Source organism: Centrocercus urophasianus, unplaced genomic scaffold, assembly GCF_019232065.1.
Source record: "Centrocercus urophasianus isolate 14NV4802_14NV808 unplaced genomic scaffold, USGS_Curo_1.0 seq_38, whole genome shotgun sequence".
NCBI classification, from domain to species: domain Eukaryota; kingdom Metazoa; phylum Chordata; class Aves; order Galliformes; family Phasianidae; genus Centrocercus; species Centrocercus urophasianus.
The window spans coordinates 1,579,317-1,595,020 of NW_024884955.1; the positions used below are offsets into that span (position 1 = coordinate 1,579,317).

A 15,704-nucleotide genomic window follows, 5' to 3' on the forward strand; every position below is an offset into this window, starting at 1 on the left:
GGATGCTGGAGCTTTCTTCTGGGGGCAAAATGTCAGATCCTGAATTTTTGAGAGGATGCTGAAGCCTGCTTTGTGGGGGCACACCAGAACTTGCTTTCTTTGCACTTGTTTCCATTAGCGTGTGTGTATGTTTTTTAGTGTGTTTTTTTTTTTCTCTTTTCTTTTTTTTCTTCTTTATTATTTTTTTTTTTTTCTTTTTCCTTTCTATGGGAGCAGGGAGCTCCCAGCCCCCTATTCTGGAGGATGCTCTCTGCGGGACTTCGGCAGCCGCTCCCCGCACAGCTGAGGGTTAACGGGGCGGGCGGAGCGGGCGGGGCGCGGCCCGGCGGAGCCCATTGCGGCCGGTTCCGTTCCGTTCCGTTCCTGCGGCGTCTTCAGCGCCGGGCGCGGAGCAGCGGAGGGGAGCGCGGGTGGAGCCCCCCCCTCCCCTGCCACCCCCCTCCCGCGGCCCCGCCGCCCCCGGCCACCACCATGGTGCAGAAATCCCGCAACGGAGGCGTTTACCCGGGGCCCGCCGCCGAGAAGAAGCTGAAGGTGGGCTTCGTAGGGCTGGACCCGGGAGCTCCGGACTCCAGCCGGGACGGGGCTCTGCTCATCGCCGGTTCCGAGAGCACCAAACGGGGTAGCATCCTCAGCAAACCCCGTTCGGGGGTGTCGGGCAGCGGGAAGCCCCCCAAAAGGAATGCTTTTTACCGCAAGCTGCAGAATTTTCTCTACAATGTGCTGGAAAGACCGCGGGGCTGGGCTTTCATTTACCACGCATACGTGTGAGTAATAAAAAGGTGGTGGTGTGTGTGTGGGGGGGGGTACAGCGCAGCCCCCTCCCTTTTTACCCCTAGCCCCAAATTTCTCTTTGCCACCCATCGCCAATCGCGGAGTGCGGGGTGGGTGGGGGATGCTCCAGCTGCAGAACGGCTGCAGGGAAGGAAGGGATGGAGGAGGGGGGGGGGGGGGGGGGGGATATGCTCGCTGGGGAACCTAAGAGTACTGTGAGCCCCTCCCGGAGCTGCCGCAGCCCTACAGTGTCCAGGCACGGTGCACCTGGGGAAGGGATGTGCGGTGTGTGTATGGTGGGGGGGAAAAATGAAGCTGTCCCTGCAGAGCTGGGGGTGGTTCCGGTGGGGAGGTGCAATGCACCGGCCCTATGCACCCCCGTTTACTTCCCCGCTTGTGGGGGAAGGGGCTGCGGTGGGTGCATGCAGGGGAGGTGGGGAGGGAGCGCTCCTCCGTCTTGCTTGAAATCACCATAGCAATGCTGCGAGCTGAGGAACACAAAGCGCTGCTCGGGAACTGGCTTTTTTCCCTTCCCCACCCCCCCCGTCTCCTCCGGCCCCATCTTTTGCGGGGTGCTGCGGAGGATGTGGGGCCGGGGGGTTGCGGCTCCGCACCAGGGTCCGGAGGTTCTTCTGTGCCCCCCGTGGGAGGCAGTGGGGTGGGAATATCTGCAAAGAAATGCTGAGCTGCGTTTGGGGCTTTCTGGGGGGGGATGGAGAGGGAACAAAGGAGCGGTCCCGGGGTGCGCGTTTCCCCTCGGCAGCCTGGATTTTAGGCAGGAATGGCTACGTTGGGTGGGGAAAAAGTGCCCCTGACTGCAGGTTGTGCTGCAGGAGGAGGGCAGCTGGCTGCTCGTTATTAGGAGGATTGCAAAGGGAGGGTCAGGATAAGTCGCTGTGTTACTGCAACTCCCTTCCCTCTGGGACTTTCCATAGTCCCACAGGGCTGTTCTGCGGTCCTGGGTTCCAGCACAGCCCTGTTTGGGTTCCTACGCCCTTAGAGCCAATGGATTTTTTTGTTTGCGTGCTCTTCATCATGGCCAGGGCCTCCGTCAACTCAATCGAGAAGATTTTTGGGGCCTTCTGTTATTTTCCCTTATTCCTTTTGCTGCTAATGACATTCTTAGATGTTGGGATGTGCTTTATGGTCCTCAGCCATTTTGTGCCTTGAGGCCTCCCAGGGAGGTGTGTTGTGTCCTGGTGATAAGATGCTGTTTGGGAGGAAGGGAAAGCTTCACCCTGCACTGCAGAGGGCTGGGGGCTTGTAGAGAGCTGGGTGTCCCTGGGAGCATCCTTGGAGCTCAGTGATGGATGTGATGGCAGTGAGGTCCTGAGCATTCTCCATGCCCAGGAATTCTATGTGCTTGGTGCTGCAAAGTCTCATGGAGGGGCTTGTCTGGCTTTACAGTGACGATGAGGTTGTATTTAAGAGCACACGGTGCATGCTGTACACAGGTGAAAACCCAGCTTGAACTGGCAGTGGCAGCACTGAAAGGGGCTGAAAGCCAAATGGCCAGCAAGGGGTAACCCTGCCTGGGAGGGCTTTGTAAGCTTCTTTAGCTTCTTCAGCTGCTGTCTTGACTTCTGATCTACATCGCTCTCTGCAGTGGCATTGGCACGGTCAGGCAGTAATCATCACAGGACACGAGCAGGGTATCCCAAGCTACCTCCTTCTGGGATTCACCTTCTCCTGAAGTCCCCATTTCCAGTGCATTCCTCTAGAGCTACAGCTGCATCTTGCTTTGGGCCCGTGGCTGTGCTTGCTGTGTGTCACCTGGTTGTGCCAGGAGCTGCGCCTGAATAGGAAACACTGCAAAACCACCTCTGACCCACACTGCTGGGAAGTGGAGGCAGTGCTCAGGGCTGAGGTAGGAGCTGCACTGAGGTCTGTGAAGCATTAGTAATGTGATTAATTTTTTACAGTGCGTTGGGATGTTTTGTGAATGCCAGTCTTCTGAACCATGCATACAATAAGGTTGGCTTTGGCAGGTCAGTAATATGTTATTTAGAGAGCTGGAGGGTACAGTGAACATCTCACAAAGTCACTGGGGAAAAGCCCAGCGCCAGCTACTCCCTTTGCTGCCCGTCGGCCAGACCCTACCAGTGCCAGCTTTGTGTGTATCAGAATGGGGCAGGTGGGGGCTTTGCTGGGTTTTTGTAGCTAAAAAAGTCTATAATCCAACAAGGACAGCACAAAGCCTGCTGGCTGCTTCTGCACAGACATGAGGGTGAAGGGACTGCCTCAAGGTCACGAAGTTTGTGTGGAAGAGCTGCTTGGAGATCCCCACGCAAGTGGCAGTATTTCTCATGCTGCATCCATCGATCTATTTCCCTTCTCCTTCTGTCGCTCTTTCCCTTTTGCACCACTTCACACAGCGCAAATCAGAGAAATTCAGTGGAGCTTCCATCCCTCCAGACTCAGCCCAGCTATTGCCTCTGTAACAGCTCCGTGCCCTCCGTGAAAACAGTGCTCCCTATTTCATGTTGCTGTGTTGTGATTCATTTCTATGCATAACAGCTCTTCCCACACTGACACAAGTGGGTGACCCACTCATGGTGTGTATGTGTACATTATACAGGTATGTATGTTCTGCACAGTTCTATGGACAGCTGAGTCTCATGGATCCCATCTTGGAGTGTGGCTGGAGATGGACTCCGGGCTTCCTGTATCTCATCTCCCATATTTTCCTGGTATTCCTCTTCCTCCTCTCAGCTCGCTCTCTCTTTTTTCTTTCTTTTTTTTTTCTTGTCTTTTTTGGCAGAGCCATAGCACTGCAGCACATGGCCTTGTTCTGTTCAAGGTTGAGCTAAAACTTGAAAAGTTGAGCCCTGTCTAAGCAGCAAGCCATGCCTTTTGAGGGACATGGCAGCTCTCTGCACAGAGAGGCGTTTTGCTTTCAAAATTGTTCAGTTTTCCTTTTTTTTTTTTTTTTTTTTTTTTTAAAATGGTTTAGATTATCTTTTCCCTTCCAATCCTCTTACCTTGCTTATTATCACTTGTCCCGTGCTTGATGGTGCTGTGATGCATCCTATTCCAGAAGGGATGCTGTGCTCTGTGCTAACTGCGTGGACTGGGCGCCCCACAGCCCTCTGTGTCTGCAGGTGTAGTTCCTGACCTCTGGGTGAGCTGCTCTTGTTTGGGACCTATGTTCAGCCTTTTTAAAGCTGTGTGTCTACAGCAAATGTAATTTTCACATTCTGTTTATTGTTCTCTGTGGCAGCAGCTATGGAGCATTGGGAAGATGAAGAATTGATGCAATTTCTTCCTTAGAGGTGTGGGGTTTCTTGGTGCAGATGTGGCCTCTTTTGTGACTCCTCCCAGCCCTCAGGGACTGGGGAAAAATGTGGTTACTGCATGCAGATCATCTTTCTCAGATCATCTTTTATTTTTGATATAATGCCCTCGGGAACCCCTAGGTATTTTTCTGCTCTCAGAAAGCTTGTGCGTTTTGTTTTGGTTTTCTCCCCGGTTAATTTTGTATACCTATTTCATGGCATTGATTAATTAGGAGAAAGTTTAAATTGACCCTCACGTGTGTTTCTCCGCATGCTCAGGTGAGCCTTTAACAACCCCAAACCCACCTAAGCCACTAGTGATGGGCAGGATCCTCCCTACATCCTACTGAGAGTGTAGGATGAAGGTCCAACACAAATCCCATGTGCTGAGCATAATGGAGCTGTTGGGCTCTGGAGACCGATGCCCTCACCGTGCAGTTCGTCCTCCCTGGGGACTTCCATGCAGCGATGCCTCACCAGCTCCTGCTTAGTCAGAGCTAGGTGGGAGCAACCCGATTTAATGTGTCACGTTCCAGCTGTATTCACCCCACACTGACATTCAGGAAAGAAAAAACAAGTTGGTCCCCTGGGTGACTTCCTTTCTGCAAAGCAATGCGCCTCAAACAGCTGAGCCTCCATCTTTCTTAAGAAGGAATGACCCCCAAAGCAAGTCCCAAATCCTCTACTAAAGGGGAGATGGGTGTCGCTTCAACAAAGAAATGCAATTTGTGAAAACCACATTGTTATTATTTTTTTTAATACATATTTTTTTACTTGGTGGCAGATGGAGGACGTGGTGGGATGAGACACTGTGGTCTGTTGGTAAAGCAGGATGGCAGGCTGTTGTCAGGTTTTTGCAGGGCTTACTGGGATCAAAAAGCACAGAAGTTTTGCGTGTGGCATTTGGGATTTAAGCAGCAAACGCTCAACCCTGCATAATCCTGTTTAAGGTAGCCCAAACGTACAGCTGGTTTCTCTGTGGGCTCTTGAGGGACTGATTCCTCTTTAAAATTACAGTGGCAGTTCCTGCCATGTAATCTCCTGCGGAGAAGAAGCAGGGGAGCAGAGGAGGATGGAGGGTGATTCCTACAGAGGATTAAACTACAGCATGCTTCTGTGGAAATGCAAATGGAAAGCCTGTTCGTGAGAGACATCCCCTTCAGAGACAAGATCTCCAGCACTGAGCTGGATAAGCCTCTTCTTCCCATGATGGTTTGCGTTGCTATGGGATAATGCAATGGCTTTTAGCCACCAGGTGATCAGAACTGAATTAATTACATTTAAAAACTGGCTGATCAGGGTGGTCTGGGCTGAATTTGATGAATGCATGCATTGTGAGGTGGTTTGAGCAGTGTGTGCCAGCAGGATCAGGTAGTGCAGGAGGACACCTGGTCCATCACTGCTGTGTGTTCAAACTGTTCCTAGCTGGGCTGTAAGCCAAGAGCACTTGGGCTCCTCTGACATCATCTAGAGTAGAGGATGGCCCTGCTGATGCTGCAGGTATTTAAATTGGCCTTTTGGTGGATGTGCCCATCCACACAGACGGAAAGAACAAGCTGGACCTCCTGGTGACCTCGGCTTCCCACACACTTCTCCCAGCCCTGTTCTGGGCAAGCTGTGAATGCAGCAGCTCTGACACACAGGCTGAAGGTGTTTGGGGAGGTCATGTGCAACTGTTCTAAAGCACTGAATTAATTATGTGCAGAGCTGTCTGCTGGGGAGTATCTTGAGCAGAAGTCACTGGCTGGGATGATGAGAGCTGCTTTATTGCAGCCTCTGGGCTTCCTGACTGCCAATAAATGAGGGAAACCGGAGCATTCCTCTGCCTATCTCTCATCTGTCTACAGTATTGCTCCAACCTCTAATGTGCTTTTTAAATGTGTGAAAAGCTCTGGTGTTGGTTAACATCCATCTGGTGACTTCTTTTGGGTGGATTGGGCCTTAAGTTGCACCAGGAAGGTTCAGGTTGGATGTTAGGAACATTTGGGTTTTTTTTTCCCCTGGAGAGCAGTGATGCAGTGGCACAGCTGCCTAGGGAGCAGTGGGATCACCATCCCTGGAGGTGTTACAGAGCTGTGGAGATGTGGCACTGAGGGATGTGGGCATGGTGGGGTGGGATGGAGTTGGACTTGAGGATCTTGGAGGTCTTTTCCAACCTGAATGAGTCTATGATTGGGTGTTGGGCAAAGAGCAGCTTTTCCCAGTGCACAGGGAATGGGAGATCTGTGGTATCTTCTCACCCCTCTTGCTGCTGTAGTGGCATGCTTTAAACTACCATGGGGCATCAGGAGTGCTGGGTGCAGCAGGAGCTTCCTGGTTTGTGTTAGTGTGGACCGTGCTCAGACATTGAGCTTGGTGATGCTCAGATGCCTGCTGGATGGAGCACTGTGTCCTATGTTCCTCTCAGAAAGCCCATAGGATACTCAGAGCACGTCTGCCTTCTGGAGATGCCCTTTTCTCTTTTTATGACAAAGTGAACCTGAGTTCCCTTGTGCACCTTGGGTGGAAGCTGGATGAGATGAGTCCCAAAAATGAGTTGAGAAGACAGAGGTTGGCATCTGTTTGCAAACTGAAAACTGGAGTGAGCTGAGGCAATGCTAAGCATCTCCCACCCCAGCCACTAGGAACTGTGGTGTTCAGAGCCAGAACTGCACTGTGGATGTGCCAACAGGTGAAGGTGAGAGGTGGATCTGATCCACGTCAAAGCAGAATGACAGCAGTCTGAGCTGCACACTTAGCCAGCAACTGTTAAGAAGCAGTTTTGAGAAAGGAACTTTTACAGCAAACCCCAATCATCTCGTGGACCTGCAACCTAAGTCCCAGAGGGAATTAGAGTGTAATCAAGTCTTATTAACACTGATTATTGTTCAGAGCAGCTCTGGTTGCGTCTGGGCTCTGGGAGCAGAGTGCCTGGCAGGATGGCCAACCTTCCTTCTGACACTGAATGCATCCCAGGCAGGGGGCACAGGGCAAGGGAACGAGAGGATGAAGAGTGTTGGGGAGCAGCTGCCCTCACTGCGTGGGGGCTGAGGATGGTGTCTGTGTGTGTCTATCCACTGCAGCAGTCTCTCAGCCTCCCTAGGATGAGATTGCACAAGGCAAAGGTTAATGCCTTCGGGATGGACTTTCTCAGGGATTCCCAGATGCTGCGTTTACAGACAGACCTTAATGTGCCTCAAGTTCCACCTTCTGCTTTACAGCTCCACCAACCCAGGGAGCAAAATCTGTCTGAGGCAATTGCAGAGCTGCTGTCACATGTTGCAATGGGTGAGTGTAGCAGGATGGGTTTTCCTCGCACAGCTCCTGCAGACACGCTGTCACTCCCTGTAAAGCTCTTGTGGTGCTCAGGAATTAAACCTAGCGGAGATCCTGGCTCAAAGGTGACTCACAGGCACCTCTTCTCCATCGCCTGTGTGAGTGTGGGAGCTCGTGTCAGGGCACCTGCTGCGTGCATTTGTTGCAACTTGTGTTTGGTGTGGTTGGAAATTAATGAGCTGTGCAAAAGAGAAAAGAGAAACTTCAGTCAAATAGTAGTTACAGTGAACTCCAAAGGGAAAACAAAATTAGTACTATAGCAGCGTGTCAGCAACCCTAATGAAAGTCAAGTCTGCGAGCTTCTCTTCTATACATAAAGCCCAAAAGGTTTGATACCTGCTCTAAAGACCTCAGGTTGGATAGTAGGAAAAGTTTTTTTCCAAAAGAGCAGTGATGCAGTGGCACAGCTGCCCAGGGGGTGGTGGAATCACCTTCCCTGGAGGTGTTCCAGAGCTCTGGAGACGTGGCATTGAGGGGTCTGGGCAGTGGGCACAGTGGGGTGGGCTTGGATTGGATTTGGGGATCTCAAAGCCTCAGTGATTTTATGATTTTGTGACTTTCTGTGTTGAATAGAATGCAGGTGTTAGTCCTAAAGTAGGTGCTGGGGAACTGCTGGTAACTGCTTTGTTCCAGTCTTCTTTTTAAGAATGTTTGCCTGGTTGTTTCTTTGTTTTTGAGTTGATGGGTTGGTTGCTGTTCCTGCTGCTTGGGTTTGAAAAGGCAACAGCTTGGCTTTGGTGAGGACAGGCTGTCCAGGGCAATCCACCAGACTCAGGAGCTCAGCAGAGTTCATATGCGCTGGGAGGAGGGAAGCATCTCCCCAGGAAATGTTCCCTATGCTGAGGTAAGTATGGATTCTGTGTGCTTGCAGCAGCTCCACTGTTGGAGTGCTGTGCGTGGCAGTGAAATGGCAGCACTGGGAGAGTTTTTCTCCTGCATGTTTATGGGATTTTACGCTACGTGGAGTCTCAGGGTGACCATTAATTGAGTTTATGTTTGCTTGGAGCTTCGTTACTAGGTCTGAGGAATGTAGAAGGGGATGTAAGAGTACTCTATCTTTCACTTTAGAGGAGAGCAAAGGAGTTGAATATAAATCTCTCTATATTACAGCTGGGCAAATAGAGAGTGAGGCCACGCTGCCTTCTGCCATGCTAATCTGTATGGGAACGAAACCAAAACACATCCATCCAGAAGGGACAAGAAGAACAAAACCTCTCCCAGTACTGAGGGCCATGTGTGGCTCCTGGAGCAGGCTCCTTGTGCTGTGATTGCTGGTTCCACCTGTGTTTGCTCATCCTTCTCCTTATCCTGTGCATGGCAAGTATGAGGATGTTGTCCAAGCGAACCCCTCGCTGGGGCTTCCTCCAAGTTTCCTGGGTTTATTAGCACTGATCTGTGCTTGGGGGACTAGTGAGACTCCTGAGTCATCTCCTTAGGCAGGGAGCTATTTATTGCAGCGTGTGTGTTACACTCCATGGGAGTGGGTGTTTCTCTTCCGCTTTTGGATCCTGCCCTGACTCTATATATGAAGAATTCAGGCTTGAATGAGCAGCAAAACTCTGGCTCTGCTGTTTGGAAGACAGGTGCTGCTAACCTGTGTCCCTGACTGGAGGAGCATAGAGGTCCTGTTGGTCCTGAACACCAGTAGGAGTTTGCATGGGATATTTGTCCTCCTTGGCATCTCCCAGCTGCTAGAATGGCTTGTAGGGACATGGGGCACTGCATGATGGTGCCCAGGAGTGCTTCTTGCTCTGCAGTGGCTCACAACCAAATGGGAAGCATGATTTGTAACTCCTTTTTTTACCCCTCAGGTTGATTTGTTGATGCTTTTGGCTTTTTAACGGGTGGTTTATTTTTCCAGTTTAGGAGAGGTATTTCCTAGCAGCTGTAATTCTCTGTTGGTATCGGAGCAAAGACTTGGAAGTGCCACAGGCAAATGTGGATGAGTTCCTCTGAGACTTTGGCAGCACAGGAGCTGCCAGATCACGAGGGACTTTGCTGTGTTGTTTCTCCCAGGGTGGAGAAAGGCCTCGCCTGTGTCCTGGTGGCCTTGCAGAGAGGTGTCTGGATGCCAGACCAGCCTCTCCCCAGCAGCTCTGCAGGGAGCAGCATCCATCTGAGCAAGAGCTGATGGCAGCATTGGACCAGGGCTGGCTTCACACCCCATTAAGCATCACTCTGAGCCACAGAGACCAGTCCTTGTGTTGTCTAACTGAATTGCTGGCACTTCAGGAGGGTTCTGTCTCCGTAGCCGGAGGGACTGATGCATTTAATCTGTATTAGTGCTAAAGAAACTTCGTTAATTGTGACATCATGGTTTGGTCCTGGGGGCTCCTGGTCTGTTTTTGTTTGGTTAGTGGTTGTTTTACAGTTGTGGCATTTTCTATTAAAAAGGAAAAAGTCTTAGAGAGAAAGAGGTTGGGAAATTTTCTGTTGTCTCAGACATGATATGCAGCCATTTAGAATTTGGCACTGATTTTTTTTTTTTTCCTTGCTTTTCACATTTTCTGCTTTAGAATCTAGATGTTTTTAATGTAATTCTTATTTGGCTGATCCTTTCTTAATATGCCAGCTAATAAGGGGAAAGAAGGATTCCTGCACTGAGCTTTTGTTGCTGCTGTTTTTCCCTTTTGCAACAGAAATCAGATCTAATATGAAGCCTTCGTGAGCTGAGCTCTGACCACTTGTGGGTGCTGGGAGCATCGTGAGTGATGCTGGGTGGCCCTGGGCTCACTACAGATCAGTAGTTGTAGCATCTGAGCCAGGAAAGATAACAGCATGCAGGGCTGGGATGTGGTTGTAGGCCAGCAATGGCTTCATAGAATCATTAAGGCTGGAAATGACCTTTAAGATCATTGAGTCCTTAGGGATGTAGGCACTACAAGAGGGTGAAACGTGTCCCAGGCTCAGGTTTTTGCTCTGTTCTTTGGAGTGGCCAAACCTGGGAGACTGGCACTGCCTTGGCTCCATCTGTCCTCACGCAGGACCTTGGGTGCCTGGGGAGCATTTCATCCAGTTAGCCATTTTTTGCCACCTTCTTTATGAACCCCTCTGCAGAGTGAAAATAACCCTGAGCCCCAGCTCTCTGCAGAGAAGCTGAAACATGCTGAACCCCCCAAACAAGCTGCATTCCTACCCAACCTTGCTTTTTTGGCCCTTGCTGTGGGAATGGATATTATTAAAAGCACCCAAAGGAAACTCATTGAGCCAATGGGTTGGGAGCCCCACCCTTGGCCAGGAGTGCCCATCTTTCCCACAGCCATGTCTTGGTGTGATGTGGGTCAGAAAGAGCTGGAGTTGAGCCTGAGCCCACACCTGCTGGGGCAGCTCTGTTATTTCGTTTCTGAAAGCGCAGCAGAAATTAAATAAAAGTTAATTAAATCTTTTTTTTTTTTTTTTCTGCCTGCTTCCTTTCCCTGTTTCTAGGGAAGACTGAAAAAATGTACTAGAGAGGAAGCGAAACTCTGAGCATCCTCTGATGAATGCTGAATATGGCCCCTGTGGGACTGCAGGGAAAGGCCCTGTAATTATGGGGAGCGTCCTGTGAGGCTGGGTTACACAACCAGGACGGAGAGCTGCTCCTGCTCTGTGTTAGCAGCAGGCTGATGAGGCTGTGACTCAAAATACTACCTGGCTGTTATCCATTCATTGCTTTTCATCGTTGCTGGTGTCCTCTACGCGCAGCACAGACCGCTCGCGAGGCTCCGAGCCAAGGCAGCAGGGGAGGAGCATGCAGGACCACAAAAGGGCCATTTGATATTGATGGTGACACAGTTCTCAGATGGCCCCACTGTGTTTTGGGGCTGGCTGATGGTCACGCATCAATGCCACCAAGTGAAGGTGAATCATTCCCAGCTCGGGCAGGAGCAGCGTGTCCTGATGGTGGAGTAGTGTACTGCTCACGAGCTGTTGAGTTTAGGGGATAGAGCGTTGCTGCAAACGCCTGGAGACATTGTATGGGGTGACTTGCACCTCTGCATGGTGTTGGCTGTGCCCCGGTGTCATGCTGCAGGATGTTGTTCTGCTTTTGAGCTGTTGTGTGATGCTGTTGTTGGCTCTGATCTGTGCAGACTTTGCATGCTGGTGTGCTTTGCTGGGCTCTGTGTTCCTTCAGGAAGATTTATGAGGCTGCAGGCGTGGCTGGATTTACATGCGGGCTAAACCTGACCTGTGTGCTAGGGAGAATCATCCCCATTTGGGAGCCCAAGTGTGGAGGAATTCCACACCATGGACAAGATCCCTGCAGCAGGGCTCAGCACCCTGTGCTGTCACTGTGGCCTCTCCCTCCTGCAGCAGCAGTAATCACTTCCTACACAGACGAGGAGACTTCAGTATCCTTGTTCTGCCAGGCCTTGGCTTTGAATTATTAAATAATATCTCTGTTATGCATCACCAAGTTTGTTAGAACACAGCTACTTATCAGAAGAGAAAATAGTTGTTTCCCTACTTTAGGAGTTGACTTCATCTACTTGTGAGACTTGAAATAAGTGGAAGAGCATTTTAAGGAAAAGACACCTGGAGAGGCTGAGGTTGGAAGTAGCTGTATAGAAGCACCATCTTTCCAGAACAATATGCAGTTCTCTGTTCTCTGTCACAAAGTCCCTTTGGTAGCTAATCTGCGTCTTCTCTCTCAATCAAAGCCAACTTGTATGGGTTTCTCACTGTCTCTGAGAGCACTGCCTGTGGAATGCTATCTTTTCCAAGGTCAGATTTTTGTCTGCTCCTTGTAGGAAGTTGGATGGTACCTGCTGCTTTGGAACAGGCTGGCTTGGAGCTGCAGCAGCCCAGCCCACGTCTCTCTCTCTTGTTTGTTTTTCTCTTGCTTGAGCAGCGCTTTGCCCCACTGCCCATACAGCGTCCCTGAGCAGCACTGTTTGATTGGACCCAGGCAGGCAATTCCCTGTTATTCCCAAGAAATACATGATGGGAATGAGTTGGAAATGGGGTCCCACTGCTGTCAGGCTAGGGCTGATTCCCTCTGGGCCATTCCTGTGCTGCTCTCTACCTGAGCTGCTGAGCTCCCAGGAGCAGCCATCCAGCACGGTGCTGCAGGAGCTGCCTGGGGACCTGCTCGTGCCTAGAGAAGCAGGTTACAGCAGGTTTTCACAAGCCTTTGCCTGCCATTTTAAATGGGAAGGATGTTTCCTTGGCAACGAGATGGATGCTTCCCAGCAGAGCATATGGCTTCTATCGACTTTGATTTACCAGCGTGTTGAAATGGCAGCTAGATAATCCTCTTCAGCTTTAATGTGTCTGTGTGCTGTGTCCCTGTTATTTGGGAGCTTTAAAGACCCTGGGTCAGGTCCTTGCAGCGCTGGACTTGTTTCCAGCATCCTGAGATGGAGCTGGCAGGATCCCCTCATCCTGGAGACCTGTGCAAGCAGGGAGCAGCACCTGAGCATCACCCCAAGCAGAGAGCTTCAGGGTGGGCAAGAAAACATCCCCTGTTCCTGCTGCCTTCCACCAGCTGAGCTCCTCCTCCTCTGGGAACATCATCTGCAGTCCTCTCTTCCTGTTCTCCTCCCTCCTTTAAATCATTTTGAGATGTTTTGTATCTTTCACCTACACGATCATCTGCCTCTTGCAGCTTGCTATTTATTGTTGTGTTTACTGGTGCTGGGAAATAAGGAGAGTGAACAATCTCTCATTTGCTGGACTGGGCTCTGTGGGTTTGCTGAGCGCATGCATCCTCCTCCTTGCTGCTGCCCCATCAGAGAGGAAGGCTCTCTATGCTTTGGCAAATTGGAAGAAAATTGGCCAACATGGCCAGATATTAGGGGGAGCAGCCAGACAGGGCAATCACATGAGCCTCATAGCCTTAGGAACTGGGATAAAAATAGAGAACTCCTTTCACACGACTGGGTGGTGCTGGGGCTGGTGCAGGGATGTGAGTAGCAGAGCTCAGGAAGTGTGACCCTAAATGAGATGGAAGCAGATTGCTGGCCTGCAAGCATCTACACTGCAGGGGTGGGGAAGGGGATGTGGTGCCCTGTTGCTATTGCACCGATGCTGCATGGTTTGATGAATCCCTTGAACACGGGTAGCAATGCAAATCCCCTGGCCTTGTAACACTTAACCAGGAGCATAGAAGGCTGAGAAAGTGCCAAAGTGTGGCGTGGTTAAATTTTACAGGAGGCTTCATGTGCTCTGATCCCTCTGCCTCTATCTGCCGGCTGATGGCAGGTGAATTGAGCAGGTGGGGAGATCACCAGCTCTAAGCCATATTGCGCATACTGTGCAAGCCTGTTAATTAAAACTGATGAGCAAGTGAAATTAGCAGTGCTTTGGTAACGCACGTGTTTCCTGCTTTGGCTTTACCCATGAGCCTCTTGCTCCAAGACCCTGCTCTCTTGTCTTTGTTATCAAGGCACAAAGCGAGGGCCAGACCTGGGCCACCTGCCCTCAACAGGCTGTGAAATCTCAGCCTATCCTTCGTTGTTGGTGGTTGCGTTGCAAAGGGAGCCCAAGAGCACGGCTCTGTGGCCCCACTTCTGGGAAAGCATAAACCATGGGCTTGGGCTATGGAGAAAGTGAGATGGTAAAGGCTGCACAGGGATGTTGCTGAGGTTCTGAGCTGGTCCCTGCAGCTATGCCTGCAGTTCCCTGTGAGGCTGTGAGGATGCTCAGCTTTGCGGTGCTTTAATTGTTGTGTCTGTAAAAGCAGTGCAAAGGCAGAAACAGGGAAACAAATCTAAAGATGCTCAGAGAAGTGTGGCTTGTCCTTGGTGTGCAGGGAACCTCAGGCTCGAGCTGAATAGCTGATTCTGGGACAGACCTTTGGAAAGCTGGCTACTATTCCTGTCTGCAGCATGAACCAGCCCTGCACATTTTGAAGACAATCTTCCTATCTGCAATTAGACCGGAGCCTATTTTTGTATATCCCATTCCCTCGAGGAATGTTTAGATGAGATGCAGCATTACATTTTGCAGGGACATCTTGCTTTTAACCCAATTTGAGAGCGCAGTTAAGTCAGGTCAGGTGGCTTGCCCAAGTCAGCAAGAGGATTTTTTTGTGCCTTCATGCTCAGATCATGCAGCGTAGCCCTTAGTTTTTAAATTTATTTCCTTTTTTTTTTTTTTCCTTTGAGGTATTGCCGAACAGCAGGGCTTTGCTCTTAAGATGCAGAGACAACTTGATCTTTGTATACAGATAAAGGTTAAATTTGGAAGGCTTCTGTGCCTGTGCTTACTACTAATAATTTTTCAGAGGTGGAGAGGAAGCAGAGATTCTTTTTGGGGAATACCCTGTGGGATGAAGCACAGGCAGCGCTCAGATTTCAATCTGAATAATATGGTATTGCATGAGACAGCAACTTTCCCTCGCATTAAGATCAATGAACGTGCACCGAGTAAATGCCTGCACAAGCATTTTAAGAATTACTCCAATGTCTGATGTTTCATCCTCTTAATTTACCTCTGAACGGGCCGTAATTGCACCAGGGCCTTGAGGGTTCTGTCCTGTGAACAATTCCTGGAGTTGCATGGCTGTATTTCTCCCCGCCTGGTTTTTGCAGCAGATCTCAGCCCCGCAGTGCAGAGCCCATGGACAGGTGCACTGATGGATGAATGCTCTGGATTCTCCTCCATACCTCTGACCGCTCTGAGACTGCAGCACAGTGCAGGGAGAACGTGCAGATAAACATCTCCCAGTGATTCAAGCTGGAGGAGGACAGAAAGGAAGGTTTCAGCTCGATCTTGGTATGCGTTCTTTATCAGCAACACGGCTTTATTATGAGTTTTAGGTGCCTTGAGTAAGTTAAGTAATTAGAGCCAGGCAAGTCTATAAAACAGGCTGCTGATTGCTGAAATGTTGCCCTTTCTCCTGCTGTAAACGTTCAGTTCAGTTGTTGGTTTCTATCGCTGATCTTCTGCAGCTGGCATTTCGCAGAATCACATTTGTTCTTTGGGGATTCCATCCGGGAAAGCTCTTATGTGTTCAAGCTCTTCAGTGTACAAGAACTGTGGAGATGTGCTTAGTGGACGTGGTGGGATGGGTTGTATGGTTGGACTTGGTGATCTTAGTGGTCTTTTCCTGTCTTAATGATGGTATGATTCTATGGTCAATCTTGCTTGTAAATGTGGAAATACATAAAACTTTGTTGCCGCGCAAAATCCCTTTCTTCTCAAATTCCTGCTGTGCATAAGTCAAGGATCTGGGGGGTTGAGGCAGATGAGGCCATTCCTGCTCTTTGCATTACAGACAAGAACATTTGCAGTGTTGTTCATGTGCCTATAAAAACAGAAAATGATCTCCATTGCAAAGGAAACCTTATTTCCCCTCATTTCCCCAGGCTGTAGCTGTGCAGGCGTATCGGAGAAGATCCTAAAAAACTCAATCTA

The 15,704-nt window shown here is 50.1% G+C and overlaps 1 protein-coding gene across 5 annotated transcripts in view; it reads left to right on the top strand.

The window, feature by feature from the left end:
* The first annotated feature begins 471 nt into the window (after positions 1-471).
* The window catches only part of KCNQ2 (potassium voltage-gated channel subfamily Q member 2), a 56,902-nt gene continuing 41,669 nt past the window's right edge, over positions 472-15,704 (top strand). For all 5 annotated transcript variants that reach the window (XM_042832390.1, XM_042832389.1, XM_042832391.1 and 2 more), the window contains exon 1: positions 472-767. In XM_042832390.1, coding sequence (XP_042688324.1) covers positions 472-767 — 296 coding nt within the window. The remainder of the gene's footprint in view (positions 768-15,704) is intronic.